Source organism: Pseudophryne corroboree, chromosome 4 (assembly GCF_028390025.1).
Source record: "Pseudophryne corroboree isolate aPseCor3 chromosome 4, aPseCor3.hap2, whole genome shotgun sequence".
Lineage (NCBI taxonomy): Eukaryota > Metazoa > Chordata > Amphibia > Anura > Myobatrachidae > Pseudophryne > Pseudophryne corroboree.
In genome coordinates this window covers 869510725-869527934 of record NC_086447.1, presented here as the reverse complement: position 1 = coordinate 869527934, position 17210 = coordinate 869510725, and the positions used below count along the sequence as shown (strand labels likewise).

Here is a 17210-nt window from a genome sequence, read left to right as displayed (position 1 = left end):
CACACCGAAGAGCTGATTTTTTTGGTATTTTCACCAGGCATGTCAACGGCCATATTCCTACCACGGACAACAGGTGTCTCCCCGGGTGCCTGACTTAAACAAACCACCTCACCATCAGAATCCTCCTGGTCAATTTCCTCCCCAGCGCCAGCAACACCCATATCCTCCTCATCCTGGTGTACTTCAACACTGACATCTTCAATCTGACTATCAGGAACTGGACTGCGGGTGCTCCTTCCATCACTTGCAGGGGGCGTGCAAATGGTGGAAGGCGCATGCTCTTCACGTCCAGTGTTGGGAAGGTCAGGCATCGCAACCGACACAATTGGAGTCGGACTCTCCTTGTGGATTTGGGATTTCGAAGAACGCACAGTTCTTTGCGGTGCTACTGCTTTTGCCAGCTTTAGTCTTTTCATTTTTCTAGCGAGAGGCTGAGTGCTTCCATCCTCATGTGAAGCTGAACCACTAGCCATGAACATAGGCCAGGGCCTCAGCCGTTCCTTGCCACTCCGTGTGGTAAATGGCATATTGGCAAGTTTACGCTTCTCCTCCGACAATTTTATTTTAGGTTTTGGAGTCCTTTTTTTACTGATATTTGGTGTTTTGGATTTGACATGCTCTGTACTATGACATTGGGCATCGGCCTTGGCAGACGACGTTGCTGGCATTTCATCGTCTCGGCCATGACTAGTGGCAGCAGCTTCAGCACGAGGTGGAAGTGGATCTTGATCTTTCCCTAATTTTGGAACCTCAACATTTTTGTTCTCCATATTTTAATAGGCACAACTAAAAGGCACCTCAGGTAAACAATGGAGATGGATGGATTGGATACTAGTATACAATTATGGACGGGCTGCCGAGTGCCGACACAGAGGTAGCCACAGCCGTGAACTACCGCACTGTACTGTGTCTGCTGCTAATATATAGACTGGTTGATAAAGAGATAGTATACTCGTAACTAGTATGTATGTATAAAGAAAGAAAAAAAAACCACGGTTAGGTGGTATATACAATTATGGACGGGCTGCCGAGTGCCGACACAGAGGTAGCCACAGCCGTGAACTACCGCACTGTACTGTGTGTGCTGCTAATATAGACTGGTTGATAAAGAGATAGTATACTCGTAACTAGTATGACTATAAAGAAAGAAAAAAAAACCACGGTTAGGTGGTATATACAATTATGGACGGGCTGCCGAGTGCCGACACAGAGGTAGCCACAGCCGTGAACTACCGCACTGTACTGTGTCTGCTGCTAATATAGACTGGTTGATAAAGAGATAGTATACTCGTAACTAGTATGTATGTATAAAGAAAGAAAAAAAAACCACGGTTAGGTGGTATATACAATTATGGACGGGCTGCCGAGTGCCGACGCAGAGGTAGCCACAGCCGTGAACTACCGCACTGTACTGTGTCTGCTGCTAATATATAGACTGGTTGATAAAGAGATAGTATACTCGTAACTAGTATGTATGTATAAAGAAAGAAAAAAAAACCACGGTTAGGTGGTATATACAATTATGGACGGGCTGCCGAGTGCCGACACAGAGGTAGCCACAGCCGTGAACTACCGCACTGTACTGTGTCTGCTGCTAATATAGACTGGTTGATAAAGAGATAGTATACTCGTAACTAGTATGTATGTATAAAGAAAGAAAAAAAAACCACGGTTAGGTGGTATATACAATTATGGACGGGCTGCCGAGTGCCGACACAGAGGTAGCCACAGCCGTGAACTACCGCACTGTACTGTGTCTGCTGCTAATATATAGACTGGTTGATAAAGAGATAGTATACTCGTAACTAGTATGTATGTATAAAGAAAGAAAAAAAAAACCACGGTTAGGTGGTATATACAATTATGGACGGGCTGCCGAGTGCCGACACAGAGGTAGCCACAGCCGTGAACTACCGCACTGTACTGTGTGTGCTGCTAATATAGACTGGTTGATAAAGAGATAGTATACTCGTAACTAGTATGACTATAAAGAAAGAAAAAAAAACCACGGTTAGGTGGTATATACAATTATGGACGGGCTGCCGAGTGCCGACACAGAGGTAGCCACAGCCGTGAACTACCGCACTGTACTGTGTCTGCTGCTAATATAGACTGGTTGATAAAGAGATAGTATACTCGTAACTAGTATGTATGTATAAAGAAAGAAAAAAAAACCACGGTTAGGTGGTATATACAATTATGGACGGGCTGCCGAGTGCCGACACAGAGGTAGCCACAGCCGTGAACTACCGCACTGTACTGTGTCTGCTGCTAATATATAGACTGGTTGATAAAGAGATAGTATACTCGTAACTAGTATGTATGTATAAAGAAAGAAAAAAAAACCACGGTTAGGTGGTATATACAATTATGGACGGGCTGCCGAGTGCCGACACAGAGGTAGCCACAGCCGTGAACTACCGCACTGTACTGTGTGTGCTGCTAATATAGACTGGTTGATAAAGAGATAGTATACTCGTAACTAGTATGACTATAAAGAAAGAAAAAAAAACCACGGTTAGGTGGTATATACAATTATGGACGGGCTGCCGAGTGCCGACACAGAGGTAGCCACAGCCGTGAACTACCGCACTGTACTGTGTCTGCTGCTAATATAGACTGGTTGATAAAGAGATAGTATACTCGTAACTAGTATGTATGTATAAAGAAAGAAAAAAAAACCACGGTTAGGTGGTATATACAATTATGGACGGGCTGCCGAGTGCCGACGCAGAGGTAGCCACAGCCGTGAACTACCGCACTGTACTGTGTCTGCTGCTAATATATAGACTGGTTGATAAAGAGATAGTATACTCGTAACTAGTATGTATGTATAAAGAAAGAAAAAAAAACCACGGTTAGGTGGTATATACAATTATGGACGGGCTGCCGAGTGCCGACACAGAGGTAGCCACAGCCGTGAACTACCGCACTGTACTGTGTCTGCTGCTAATATAGACTGGTTGATAAAGAGATAGTATACTCGTAACTAGTATGTATGTATAAAGAAAGAAAAAAAAACCACGGTTAGGTGGTATATACAATTATGGACGGGCTGCCGAGTGCCGACACAGAGGTAGCCACAGCCGTGAACTACCGCACTGTACTGTGTCTGCTGCTAATATATAGACTGGTTGATAAAGAGATAGTATACTCGTAACTAGTATGTATGTATAAAGAAAGAAAAAAAAAACCACGGTTAGGTGGTATATACAATTATGGACGGGCTGCCGAGTGCCGACACAGAGGTAGCCACAGCCGTGAACTACCGCACTGTACTGTGTGTGCTGCTAATATAGACTGGTTGATAAAGAGATAGTATACTCGTAACTAGTATGACTATAAAGAAAGAAAAAAAAACCACGGTTAGGTGGTATATACAATTATGGACGGGCTGCCGAGTGCCGACACAGAGGTAGCCACAGCCGTGAACTACCGCACTGTACTGTGTCTGCTGCTAATATAGACTGGTTGATAAAGAGATAGTATACTCGTAACTAGTATGTATGTATAAAGAAAGAAAAAAAAACCACGGTTAGGTGGTATATACAATTATGGACGGGCTGCCGAGTGCCGACACAGAGGTAGCCACAGCCGTGAACTACCGCACTGTACTGTGTCTGCTGCTAATATATAGACTGGTTGATAAAGAGATAGTATACTCGTAACTAGTATGTATGTATAAAGAAAGAAAAAAAAACCACGGTTAGGTGGTATATACAATTATGGACGGGCTGCCGAGTGCCGACACAGAGGTAGCCACAGCCGTGAACTACCGCACTGTACTGTGTCTGCTGCTAATATAGACTGGTTGATAAAGAGATAGTATACTCGTAACTAGTATGTATGTATAAAGAAAGAAAAAAAAAACACGGTTAGGTGGTATATACAATTATGGACGGGCTGCCGAGTGCCGACACAGAGGTAGCCACAGCCGTGAACTACCGCACTGTACTGTGTCTGCTGCTAATATATAGACTGGTTGATAAAGAGATAGTATACTCGTAACTAGTATGTATGTATAAAGAAAGAAAAAAAAACCACGGTTAGGTGGTATATACAATTATGGACGGGCTGCCGAGTGCCGACACAGAGGTAGCCACAGCCGTGAACTACCGCACTGTACTGTGTCTGCTGCTAATATATAGACTGGTTGATAAAGAGATAGTATACTCGTAACTAGTATGTATGTATAAAGAAAGAAAAAAAAACCACGGTTAGGTGGTATATACAATTATGGACGGGCTGCCGAGTGCCGACACAGAGGTAGCCACAGCCGTGAACTACCGCACTGTACTGTGTCTGCTGCTAATATAGACTGGTTGATAAAGAGATAGTATACTCGTAACTAGTATGTATGTATAAAGAAAGAAAAAAAAACCACGGTTAGGTGGTATATACAATTATGGACGGGCTGCCGAGTGCCGACACAGAGGTAGCCACAGCCGTGAACTACCGCACTGTACTGTGTCTGCTGCTAATATAGACTGGTTGATAAAGAGATAGTATACTCGTAACTAGTATGACTATAAAGAAAGAAAAAAAAACCACGGTTAGGTGGTATATACAATTATGGACGGGCTGCCGAGTGCCGATACAGAGGTAGCCACAGCCGTGAACTACCGCACTGTACTGTGTCTGCTGCTAATATAGACTGGTTGATAAAGAGATAGTATACTACTAATATTATATATACTGGTGGTCAGGTCACTGGTCACTAGTCACACTGGCAGTGGCACTCCTGCAGCAAAAGTGTGCACTGTTTAATTTTAATATAATATTATGTACTCCTGGCTCCTGCTATAACCTATAACTGGCACTGCAGTGCTCCCCAGTCTCCCCCACAATTATAAGCTGTGTGAGCTGAGCACAGTCAGATATATATATATACATTGATGCAGCACACTGGGCTGAGCAGTGCACACAGATATGGTATGTGACTGAGTCACTGTGTGTATCGTTTTTTTCAGGCAGAGAACGGATATATTAAATAAAACAAACAACTGCACTGTCTGGTGGTCACTGTGGTCGTCAGTCACTAAACTCTGCACTCTCTTCTACAGTATCACAGCCTCAGGTCAATCTCTCTCTCTCTCTCTCAACCCTAATCTAAATGGAGAGGACGCCAGCCACGTCCTCTCCCTATCAATCTCAATGCACGTGTGAAAATGGCGGCGACGCGCGGCTCCTTATATAGAATCCGAGTCTCGCGAGAATCCGACAGCGTCATGATGACGTTCGGGCGCGCTCGGGTTAACCGAGCAAGGCGGGAGGATCCGAGTCTGCTCGGATCCGTGAAAAAAACCATGAAGTTCTGGCGGGTTCGGATTCAGAGAAACCGAACCCGCTCATCTCTAATTTATTATCAGTAGTAGGCTTTTATGTTGGTTCCTAAATATATGCATTTTTTCATTGAATTTAAACTGTTATATCCTGTGCAGATTTATTCCCCCTTTTTTTCCAAATGCGCATAAAACCCCTGACAAAGCTCAGGTAAAAAAATTTTTAAACCTGCCCTGGTAGGTGTGACCAAATTCCAAAAAGTCACCACTGAAGGGGTTAATTGGTACGGTGGGGGTCTATTTTCTAAGCTTTGGAAGGAGATAATGTGGACAGAGATAAAGTACCAACCAACCAGCTCCTAACTGTCATTTTTCAAACACAGTCTATGACATGGCAGTTAGGACCTGATTGGCTGGCACTTTTTCACTCTCCATTTTATCACTCTCTAATCGATGATGCATCTAGCCCATTATCTTTGCCCACTTTATCTCCTTCCAAGGCTTAGTAAATAGACCACTTTTTTAATCTCTCTCCACTTTCTCTCTCCAAGGTTTAATTCATCTAACCAATGGTCTTTAAACAGCCACATATAAAAGTAACTTCAGAGTCCACCCTCCTACACTGCTGGTAGTAGTACCACCATTTTCATTACTCAGAATATTTCCGATATTTCTCCTACAATTCCATTTGGTTTATCTACATTAAACACTGAAATGACTCCTGATAAAGACGGGACACCAGGACTAGCCACCGCCACCATGGGAGGTGAAGCTACTAGGGGTTTCAAAGTGCATGTGCCTGCTGGAAGATGACCCGACACCACCTATCGGTAAGTCACATCATGCTCACATTGATGGGGAGATATAACAAATCTTGGGGAGAGATAAAGTGGAGAGACGGTCAGCTTCACCATTTTACAGATTGTGATTGAAAAATGACAGGAGCTGATTGGTTGGTACTTTATCTCTCTCCACTTTATCTCTCTCCAAGGTGTGATACATCTCCCCTCTGTGTGATATACACCTATTGACTCAGTGTGCGTGGATGACCTCAGCCCTTATGAAACCCCCAAATATTTACAGTAACTACAGTAAGGTTAGTTAGTTACACACCTCTGTGACGGTGGTGGAGGAGAACACGGAGACATCATATGTCCAGCCATGGTGACATCCCTGCACCAGGGACTCATTGACCGTCTGCTGGGATCTGTTCAGTAGCAGGTGAGGCTGTGCCTGGGAATACATGGTACAGGAACTGAAGGTCCCATCGGCCTCTCTGGGGATGTAGATGAGTAGAAGGTCTTCCTGGCTCAGGTTCCCCGGGTTCTCCAGGTTGGGAATGGCACAGTGATGGGGTGGAACAGCTGAGATGAAGATATGTAATAGGAAGTGTAGAGGCAGAATGACTCTTGGGAGGCAGAGGATTAGGAGTGACAATATCTGAAATTTCCCAAAGACACCAACTTCTGAGAGGACATCCTCAAACCTCATTCTGCAGAAGGCTTGAGAATATGGCTTGAAGACTGCAGTGAATGACAATGAAGATGACACATAGGAGTCAACTCAATGTGAATAAAGAGCAGCACGTCTCAGGTTTTGTTCTGTTGTGTGGATGGGTGTGTTTTTACAGGAACATATGCAAAATAAATTTGCTAATTTCTGCATGCAATTAGCTCATATCCAGTAGTAAGAGTGAGGTCTCTGTTGAGGAGTCATGAGACTTTGATATAATAAGGAGCACGTGCATTGTTCATTGGGAAGTTATATAGAACACAAGCAATCTAATCATCTACTTACTCTGAGAAAGACATGTTTAGCTGTCGCTGTGCTGAGATTATTAAAGCAGATGACCATTCAGTCTGCAATTAACATCAATTTAATAGTAATATTTCAATGGGGTGTTGCCCAAAAAGACAAACAAAAAACATGGTATTGAACAAATAGCCCTATTTATTTATTGACAGCTATTAATATAGCTTGTCATTTACCATACCAGTATGCTTTTGGAGCGTGGGATGAAACCAGAGAACCTAGAGGAAACCCACTCAAAGTATCATGGCACATGTAAACTCCATACATATAGGACCCTGGTGGGAATCCAGCCCCCAGGGAGCTTCATTTCGACTCTCAGCAGATTCCTCTGTAAATCTAGTAGAAGAGAGAAAATCTGAAGTGCACTGTGCAAAAATATAAGCGTCGCATTAAAGTCCGACCTCTAACCACTTTACCGTCCATTTCACTAAAGCCCCATACACACTAGACGAGAAAGTAAAAGATCTCACTGAGGGAGATCTTTTACAATCTCATCCAGTGTGTACACTCAAGTCGCTTCCGTGCATCGTTAATGACCCCCTCCCTTTTCTGAACATGTACAGATGAGGAAGGTCCTCGTTAACGGCCACCTAACCCCCCCCCCCCCCCCCGCCCCGCCGTCGCTCCCTTCCCCGCTGGCATCCATTGGCAATTGTGTATGCACTTGCCGATGCCGGCACCCCACCGGGTCCCCGCCCCCGTGTTAGCAGGGGCTCGGCTAGTGTTTATGGGGCTTAAGTGGTAAAATACGCCCTCTACAGGTTAAAATACTTTTTTTCTGAGTTTAAAAGCTATGGATGAAATGTGCTCATGTGTAGACCAGAGACCATCTGGTCAGATCAGTGAATGGAATCTATGCGTGGAAGCCGGTCACGGTATGAGCACCAGTTTCAGAGGGTGGCAGAAGGGTCCTGGTCCTTTATTCATGTCTGATTTGTATCCACAAGTCTTCTGTGGTATGTGTGTCCTAAAAGCAGTCTTTAATGTCACTCTTCCACAACATTGGGCTGTAACACATGATGAACGTGAGAGAACCACCAATGTGTGAGGTTAGGATGGAGATGCACACTAGAAATCAGGACATATACGGTATGATGGGTAGTGATGGCTGCGTGTGTATCTGTGAGATCTAAACTACACTTTATAAATGGATAATACGCTCAGTATCTCATAGTTGTGCAGCCAATCCATGATGAGATCCCCATTTACATCAGCTTGTTCTCCATTCATTAGTTGCTACCTGGGATGGTTTGCATTTATAAAGTGCATAGGAGTTTATTTATCAATAAATGCATACTCAGTGCTATATTAGCACCAAGAATGGCAGTGCAGTATGTGATGTGCAGTATGTGATGTGCAGTATGTGATGTGCAGTATGTGATTACACTGGCCAGATGTACAGTATGAATGAACAGTCGCAGGGAGGCCGACCCTGTGATGTGCTCAGAGTGGTATCAGGACTCATGCGCATGAGCTGCCGCCATTGCCATGAGGGGATTCCGGGGAGCTCTCTGCTGGCTAATTTTGTGACCTGTCGCCCATAGAACAGATGTAATACAGACAGTCCCCGTGTCCCCTCACTCTCAGGATACATGTAATACAGACAGTCCCAGTGTCCCCTCACTCTCAGGATACATGTAATACAGACAGTCCCCGTGTCCCCTCACTCTCAGGATACATGTAATACAGACAGTCCTAGTGTCCCCTCACTCTCAGGATACATGTAATACAGACAGTCCCAGTGTCCTCTCACTCTCAGGACACATGTAATACAGTCCCCGTGTCCACTCACTCTCAGGACACATATAATACAGACAGTCCCCGTGTCCACTCACTCTCAGGACACATGTAATACAGACAGTCCCCGTGTCCCCTCACTCTCAGGATACATGTAATACAGACAGTCCCCGTGTCCCCTCACTCTCAGGACACATGTAATACAGACAGTCCCAGTGTCCTCTCACTCTCAGGACACATGTAATACAGACAGTCCCAGTGTCCTCTCACTCTCAGGACACATGTAATACAGACAGTCCCAGTGTCCTCTCACTCTCAGGACACATGTAATACAGACAGTCCCAGTGTCCTCTCACTCTCAGGACACATGTAATACAGACAGTCCCCGTGTCCCCTCACTCTCAGGACACATGTAATACAGACAGTCCCAGTGTCCTCTCACTCTCAGGACACATATAATACAGTCCCCGTGTCCACTCACTCTCAGGACACATGTAATACAGTCCCCGTGTCCACTCACTCTCAGGACACATGTAATACTGACAGTCCCCGTGTCCACTCACTCTCAGGACACATGTAATACAGACAGTCCTGGTATCTCCTCACTCTCAGGACACATTTAATACAGACAGCCCTGATGTCTCCTCACTCTCAGGACACATGTAATACAGACAGTCCCCGTGTCCACTCACTCTCAGGACACATGTAATACAGACAGTCCCAGTGTCCTCTCACTCTCAGGACACATGTAATACAGTCCCCGTGTCCACTCACTCTCAGGACACATGTAATACAGACAGTCCCCGTGTCCACTCACTCTCAGGACACATGTAATGCAGACAGTCTGTCCACTCACTCTCAGGACACATATAATGCAGACAGTCCCAGTGTGCACTCACTCTCAGGACACATATAATACAGACAGTCCCCTTGTCCACTCAGTCTTAGGACACATGTAATGCAGACAGTCTGTCCACTCACTCTCAGGACACATGTAGACAGTCCCCATGCCCACTCACTCTTAGGACACTCTTAGGACACATGTAATGCAGATAGTCCCAGTGTCCACTCACTCTCAGGACACATGTAATATAGACATTCCCCGTGTCCACTCACTCTCAGGACACATGTAATAAAGACAGTGCTGGTGTCCACTCACTCTCAGTACACATGAAATACAGACAGTCCCAGTGTCCACTCACTCTCAGGATACATGTAATACAGACAGTCCCGGTGTCCCCTCACTCTCAGGACACATGTAATACAGACAGTCCTGGTGTCCCCTCACTCTCAGGACACATGTAATACAGACAGTCCCGGTGTCCCCTCACTCTCAGGACACATGTAATACAGACAGTCCCAGTGTCCCCTCACTCACAGGACATATGTAATACAGACAGTCCCCATTCCCACCGCTTGGCCTCAGAATCAGATGGAAACTTGCGGCGGGGATGTACAGGGCGACTAGCACTGCCGCCTGTGGGGACCCCAGAACTGTGTTGCCGGTAACTCATGGGGCAGGTAAGAGGGTCCCTTCACCGGGACCCGCATGTAAATTGTGGTCCACTGCGTGTCTATGGAGACGGACCGCGGCGCTGGCATGGACGCTGTCTCAAAACAGGGACTCCATTAGACCACCAGGGCATTACAGGGCACAGGTCTAGGTGTTAAAACACCTATTTAAATAAGGCCCACAAGTGCCTGGGGTGGAAGATAGGTTTGCCACCTCATCCCTTTAATTCTAGACACATATTAATTACAGATGTTCTGTGGCTGATTAAAACCAGGTGAAATGGAGTCTTGAAGTCAGCCAGCCACAGAGCCTGTGTAATTAATATGTCTCCAGAATTAAAGGAATGAGGTGGCAACCCTAGTGGAAGATCAGCAAAGGGGAGGTGTCGCTTGACTTGTAGCCCCTCCCCCCAGCTCTAGGCGCCAGTCTACAGCAGACTTCCCGTCCTTGAGCTGCTTCACTCTCCCTCTTTCTTCAGCGTTACTCCATGGCAGCCATTACTCACTGATTTATTCTCTACACCAAAGTTTAGACAGGAAGTTTTCATACTAGGCTCCGCCCACTCTGGGAATATAAGTCTGCCCCTCCCCTGTTCCCTCAGTCTTTTTCCTGTCTCCTTAGTTAGGACAGTGTAGCTATTTTTTATTTTTCAAATATGAGGCTTACCAGGTTATTCCCGGCCTAATGCGCCTCTGTGAGCTGCGGCTGGAAGGGGGTGGCGCCCATGGAACTGGTCATTGTTGGACCTGTAAATTGCTGCCTGTGGCTACAGAACGATGCCCGCCCGCGCGCCCCCCGCCGGAGATCGTTAGCTGCCGGAGACGGAGCTGGATGGCGGAAGTGGCTTGGTTGGCGACGGGGGGAAGTGCGCAATCTCTCCCCATACTGCAGTGCGGGTGGTCTGCGCATGTGCCGCCCGGAGGTCAGTGGGGCTTAAAATGGCGCTCTACATACAGAAAATCAGAGACTACTATCCTGTGTATGCTACAGCGCTGCTATGGATAAAAAACCTTCTCCCTCTCAGCCTACTTGTGCCCAGGCGTGGTAAATCCTAATTTAGGGCACTTATCTTCTGTATTAACTTAGGGTGATGTTAGTCAAAAGTATTCATTTATTTACAGTGCTGAAATTCCAAAAAAGAAGCCATGTAAAAAGAAACATTGGGGTAATTCCAAGTTGATCGCAGCAGGATTTTTGATAGCAACTGGGCAAAACCATGTGCACTGCAGGGGAGGCAGATATAACATGTGCAGAGAGAGTTAGATTTGGGTGGGTTATATTGTTTCTGTGCAGGGTAAATACTGGCTGCTTTATTTTTACACTGCAAATTAGATTGCAGATTGAACACACCACACCCAAAACTAACCCTCTCTGCACATGTTATATCTGCCTCCCCTGCAGTGCTCATGGTTTTGCCCAGTTGCTATCAAAAATCCTGCTGCGATCAACTTGGAATTACCCCCATTGTTCAGTTTGTGCTAACTGTGATAAAGTATTTACTGGAGATAAACAGGGGAAGCTTTGTTCAGAATGTAATGTAACCTCTGGGCAGTCTAAGCAAATACAGGATCTCATGGAATGGATGAGAAAGTCATTTGTGACCAAAGATGAGCTAAAGCAGCTACAGGGGTCTAAAGGGGGGTACTCACTATTAGATATATCTGCAGATCAATTGATCGGCAGATATATCTATGTACGGATCGGGCAGTGTGTTGAGCATACACACTGCCCGATCCGTCGGGGGACTGACGTCATGAACTGGGCGGGCGGGCGCGAGCGCCCGCCCAGTTCACCTGTCAATCACCGCCGGCCGCCGCAGCATGTGTACGGGCGGTCGGACGACCGCCCCGTACACACACAGCGACGGGCCAATATATCGTTAGATATATTGGCTGTCGGCTGTGCTGCGCGGCCGACGCAATACGTCTGTGAACGACGGAGTTCACAGACGTATCGCCCGTACACACTGGCCGACGGTCCCGCGATGTATCGGCCGTTCAAGAGAACGGCCGATACATCGACCAGTGTGTACGGGCCTTAAGAGATCCAGGTCACAGACAAGCCTGGAGGCTGATTATGATTCTGATGGTCTGGTAACAGCAGATTGTGCTGATAGTCTTTCCAGTACAGAGTCCAGGAACCGGATTGAGCATTTAACCTGGATATAGTGGACAGTCTGTTAAGAGACATGTATAAGGCTTTAAATATTAAGGAAGCTAATGTCGGTCAGGATCAGGGCCGGTTCTGGGGCTCTGTGCGCCCCGGGCGGCAATAGGGGGCATGGCTTCGTACAGGGGACGTGGTGATTTACACCCCCTGTACAAACTCAAATGATGTGCGGTGCGCGATGACGTCATCGCGCACCGCACAGCAAAGGTCCTCTTCACAACGGCCAGCGGCAGCGGGCAGCGGGGGGCACAGCAGCAGCGGATCTTGCCCTGGTGCGGCGCCCTCCGGATGGCACCCTGCGCCCTCCGGAAGGCGGCGCCCTGGGCAAAAGTCCGCTACTGGTCAGGATCCCCTGTTGGAGGATAAAATAAAGAAAAATAGATGCTTCCCAGTGCACAAGGTATTGAAGAAGATAATGGGGGTAATTCCAAGTTGATCGCAGCAGGAAATTTTTTAGCAGTTGGGCAAAACCATGTGCACTGCAGGGGGGGCAGATATAACATTTGCAGAGAGAGTTAGATTTGGGTGGGTTATTTTATTTCTGTGCAGGGTAAGTACTGGCTGCTTTATTTTTACACTGCAATTTAGATTGCAGATTGAACTCACCACACCCAAATCTAAAGGGCCCTACAGACATGCCGATCCGTCGCCGAGCTGCCCGGCGGCGGGAAGGCAGTGACGGGGGGAGTGACGTTTCTTCACTCCCCTCGTCACGCGGCTCCATTGAAGTACAGGCAAATATGGACGAGATCGTCCATATTGGCCTGCATGTACAGCCGACGGGGGACAAGCGATGAACGAGCGCGGGGCCGCACATCGTTCATCGCTGGAGCCTCCACACTGAAAGATATGAACGAGTTCTCATTCATTTATGAACGAGATCGTTCATATCTTTCAAACAAATCGGCATGTGTGTAGGGCCTATAACTCTCTCTGCACATGTTATATCTGCCTCCCCTGCAGTGCACATGGTTTTGCCCAACTGCTAACAAAATTCCTGCTGCGATCAACTTGGAATTACCCCAATGTCTTTTCAGTGGCAGAATGTGGATAAACGTCTAAGAAACTTTAAGAGAATAGATTGCAAGTTGCCTATAGAGGATGAAGAACTGATCAAATGGTGTGTGTTACCTAAAATCGATGCCGCAGTTTTTGAGGTTGTCTCTAAAACAACTATTTTGTTGGAGGATGGCGGAGTCCTTATCGATAGCATGGATAAAAACATGGAGAGTTGTCTAAAGAAGGTACATTACTCATCAGTCTCGTTGAAGGCTGGGGTGGCAAAAGGATCAACAACCAGAACGCTAAGATTGTGGGGAACATCTTTGAATACCGATATAGAAGAACAAATATCTAGGTAATATCTGCAAAAGTCTATTGCCATTATAATGAAGGCTGTAGAGTATATGTGTGAGGCATCTCTGGATGTGGTAGAATATGCAGCAAAATCCATGGCAGCAGCTGTTGCTGCAAGGAGGGCATTGTGGCTACGCTCGTGGACAGCAGATTTTCATTCAAAGAATAGGTTGGTGTCTCTTCTGTACGAAGGCTCTCGTTTGTTTGGCAGTAAATTAGAATCTATAAGTAATATTATGTCAAGGGGTAAATCGGCAAAGTTGCCCCATGATAGAAGAACCAGATATAGGGCTTTTTCTCCTAAACAGCAGTTTAGGGATGCTAGATCTTACAGACATGGAAGACAATATGGAAGATATACTTCAAATACATCAAGGCAGCCCTTTCGTCAGCCTGCCAGAAGAGGTAGTCGGAAATTCTGACTATATGGCTCTTCAGAAGAACCCACCGGTCGGAGGCAGGTTGATGAAGGTCGTGGATCAGTGGCAAATGTCAATCCAGGACAGCTGGGTTTTAACAGTAATATCTCAAGGATATCGTATAGAATTTGCAAAAAAGCAAGTAGGACAAAGATTTCTGAAATCGCAGGTGTCCATGGTAGAGGAAGAAATCAGAGCTTTTCAGAACATTATACAGGACCTTCTCAGCTCAGAAGCACTAGAACAGGTACCAGTACTAGAAAGAAAGAAAGAAAGGTTTCTATTCCAAAATGTTCTTTGTTCAGAAACCATCAAAGGAGTTCAGAGTGATCCTAGATTTAAGAAGGCTGAACAAGTTCGTTGTAAAGAAAAGATTCCATATGGAAACATTAAAAACTATATTACTAGGAATAAAACAGCACGACTTCATGGCCTCCATAGATCTGAAGGACGCCTACTTCCATGTACCTATTCACAGAGAAGACAGAAGATTTCTGAGATTTTGTGTGCTAGGAAAACACCTGCAGTTCACCTGTCTCCTGTTCGGTCTGTCTTCGTCGCCAAGAGTCTTCACAAAGGTACTTCTAGCTCTAGTGGCACACATGAGAGTGATGGGCTATTAGTCTGCGGGAGTTCAGAGTTAATTTTGAAGAAGGCAGTGGAGGATACTCTTAGTATTCTTCTGTGTCAGGGATGGCTGGTGAACTGGAAGAAAAGCAAATTGAATCCGACTGAGGAGATTCAGTTCCTAGGGGTCCGGATAAACTAAGAAAGATTCAACATCACACTATCAGAATACAGGTGCAACAAAATCAGAGAGTTATCATCCCTAGTGAAGTTAGAGGACTAAATTTTGCTCCGTCTGGGACTTCGTCTTCTGGGGATGCTCTCCTCTACAGTAGATGTTGTACCCTGGGCCCGATGGAGAATGAGAGAGCTTCAGTGGCACATAATCAAATTTGTCCGGGTCGGTACGGTGCTGGATCACAAGATAAGGCTCACTCAGGTGGTGAAATAATCTCTACGTTGGTGGGAAGACCAGAGTCTGGAGCAGAGGTCTACTTGGTTAGTTCATCACCAATATGTAGTATTGACAACAGATGCAAGTGCTACAGGATGGGGAGGTCATCTGTCGGGACAAACCTGTCAAGGTCGGTGGTCCAATCAAGAAAAGCTCATCTCCTCAAACTGAGGGCAGTATGGAATTTGATAATTTATTTTCAGAGCCAGTTGAGACATTTACATGTCAGAGTGTTCTCAGACAATGTGACAGTTGTAGCCTACCTAAACCGTCAGGGGAGTACCAGAAGTTGGCCCCTGTAGGTAGAAGTGACAAAAATATTAAGCTGGGCAGAACAAAACCTAAGTTCCATATCAGCTCTCCATGTTCCAGGAGAAACCAACTTAATCACAGATTATCTCAGCAGACACGAGGTGTTGCCAGGAGAGTGGGAACTCAGTCCACAGGTGTTCCAGCTGATAGTTCAGAGGTTTGGGCACCCTCAGATAGACCTGATGGCCACACTTCAGAATGCAAAAACAGAATGTTTCTTCTCAAGGTACCAGACTCCGGGTTCAAGCGGGATAGATGCTTTCTCCCAGAAATGGAACTTCAGCCTCGGTTATGAATTTTCACCGCTACCAGTGATAGCTTGTGTGCTCAAGAAAATCAGAGAGGAGAAAGCAGTTGTAATAGTAGTCCTGCCTCTTTGGCCAAAAAGAGCCTGGTTTCCAACAGTGTTGAGGATGGCAATACAGTGTCCGTGGACATTACACGTGGTACACGTGGAGCTGGGGTTACTTCGGCAGGGGCCACTTGTTCACCCGAACCTACAAAGACTTCATTTGATGGTGTGGAAGTTGAGCGGTCAATTCTAAAAAATAAGGGTCTTCCAGAGCAAGTTATAAGTTTGCTGATGAAGGCAAGGAAGAAAGTTTCCTCAAACTCCTACTACAGGGTGTGGGAAAAGTTTATCGCCTGGTCCGGGCAGGAAACTAATATTTCCAATATCGAAATTCCGAAAATATTACAGTTTTTAACTGAGGGATTTGAAAAGGGCCTAGCAGTTTCAACAGTCAGAGTTCATATATCAGCTTTAAGTGTCCTGTTGGATAAAAAAATTGTCAGAGGATAATGTGATAAGAAGATTTTGTCAGGCTATCAAAAAAGTACATCCTAGGATCAGGTCACTACTACCACTTTGGGACCTAAATCTCATTCTTAACACCTTAATGGGTCCTCCCTTTGAACCTCTACAGGAAATTTCCTTCAAATTATTAACCTGGAAGGTGGTTTTTCTTACAGCCATAGCTTCTGCAAAAAGAGTTGGGGAGTTACAGGCTCTGTGGGAGGAGGAGCCCTATCTCAATATCTTCCCAGATAGGGTAGTGCTCAGAATTAATCCCAAATTCCTACCAAAGGTTGTCTCATCTTTCCACATGAACCAGGAGATTGTTTTACCATCTTTTTTTCCGCATCCTACAAATGATCAGGAAAAGAAGCTGCATATGTTAGATGTATTGCGAGCAGTTTCTATATACCTAGAGAGAATAAACGAATTCCGGAAAGTGAAAAATCTATTTATTCTGCCAGTGGAGAAATTTCCCCATCAACCAATCAGCAGCTCTTTATCATTTTATAGTATGCAAATTATAGATGTTACTTAAGTGCTGATTGACTGCCATGGGCACTTCTCCACTGGCTCACTTCTCCGCTCTTATCACTGCTTAGTAAATGTACCCCTAAGCATCAAACGGCTTTTGTGTGTCTTTTCTCTCCCTCCCTATTTATTATACTTTGGTATATCTCTGAGTAATGGCTGCCACGGAGTAGCGCTGAAGAAAGTAGCAAATTATACTTACCGATAATTTAATTTCTTCAAGGTACTCCATGGCAGCCTACAATTTCCCACCTCAGTATCT

At 45.6% G+C, this 17210-nt stretch overlaps 1 protein-coding gene across 1 annotated transcript in view; it reads right to left on the bottom strand.

The window, feature by feature from the left end:
- LOC134910569 (solute carrier family 22 member 7-like) overlaps positions 1–6773 on the bottom strand; it is a 143128-nt gene extending 136355 nt beyond the window's left edge. The window contains exon 1 of the mRNA XM_063918760.1: positions 6396–6773. Within this exon, the coding sequence (XP_063774830.1) occupies positions 6396–6773 (378 nt within the window). The remainder of the gene's footprint in view (positions 1–6395) is intronic.
- Between the last annotated feature and the right edge of the window lie 10437 nt (positions 6774–17210).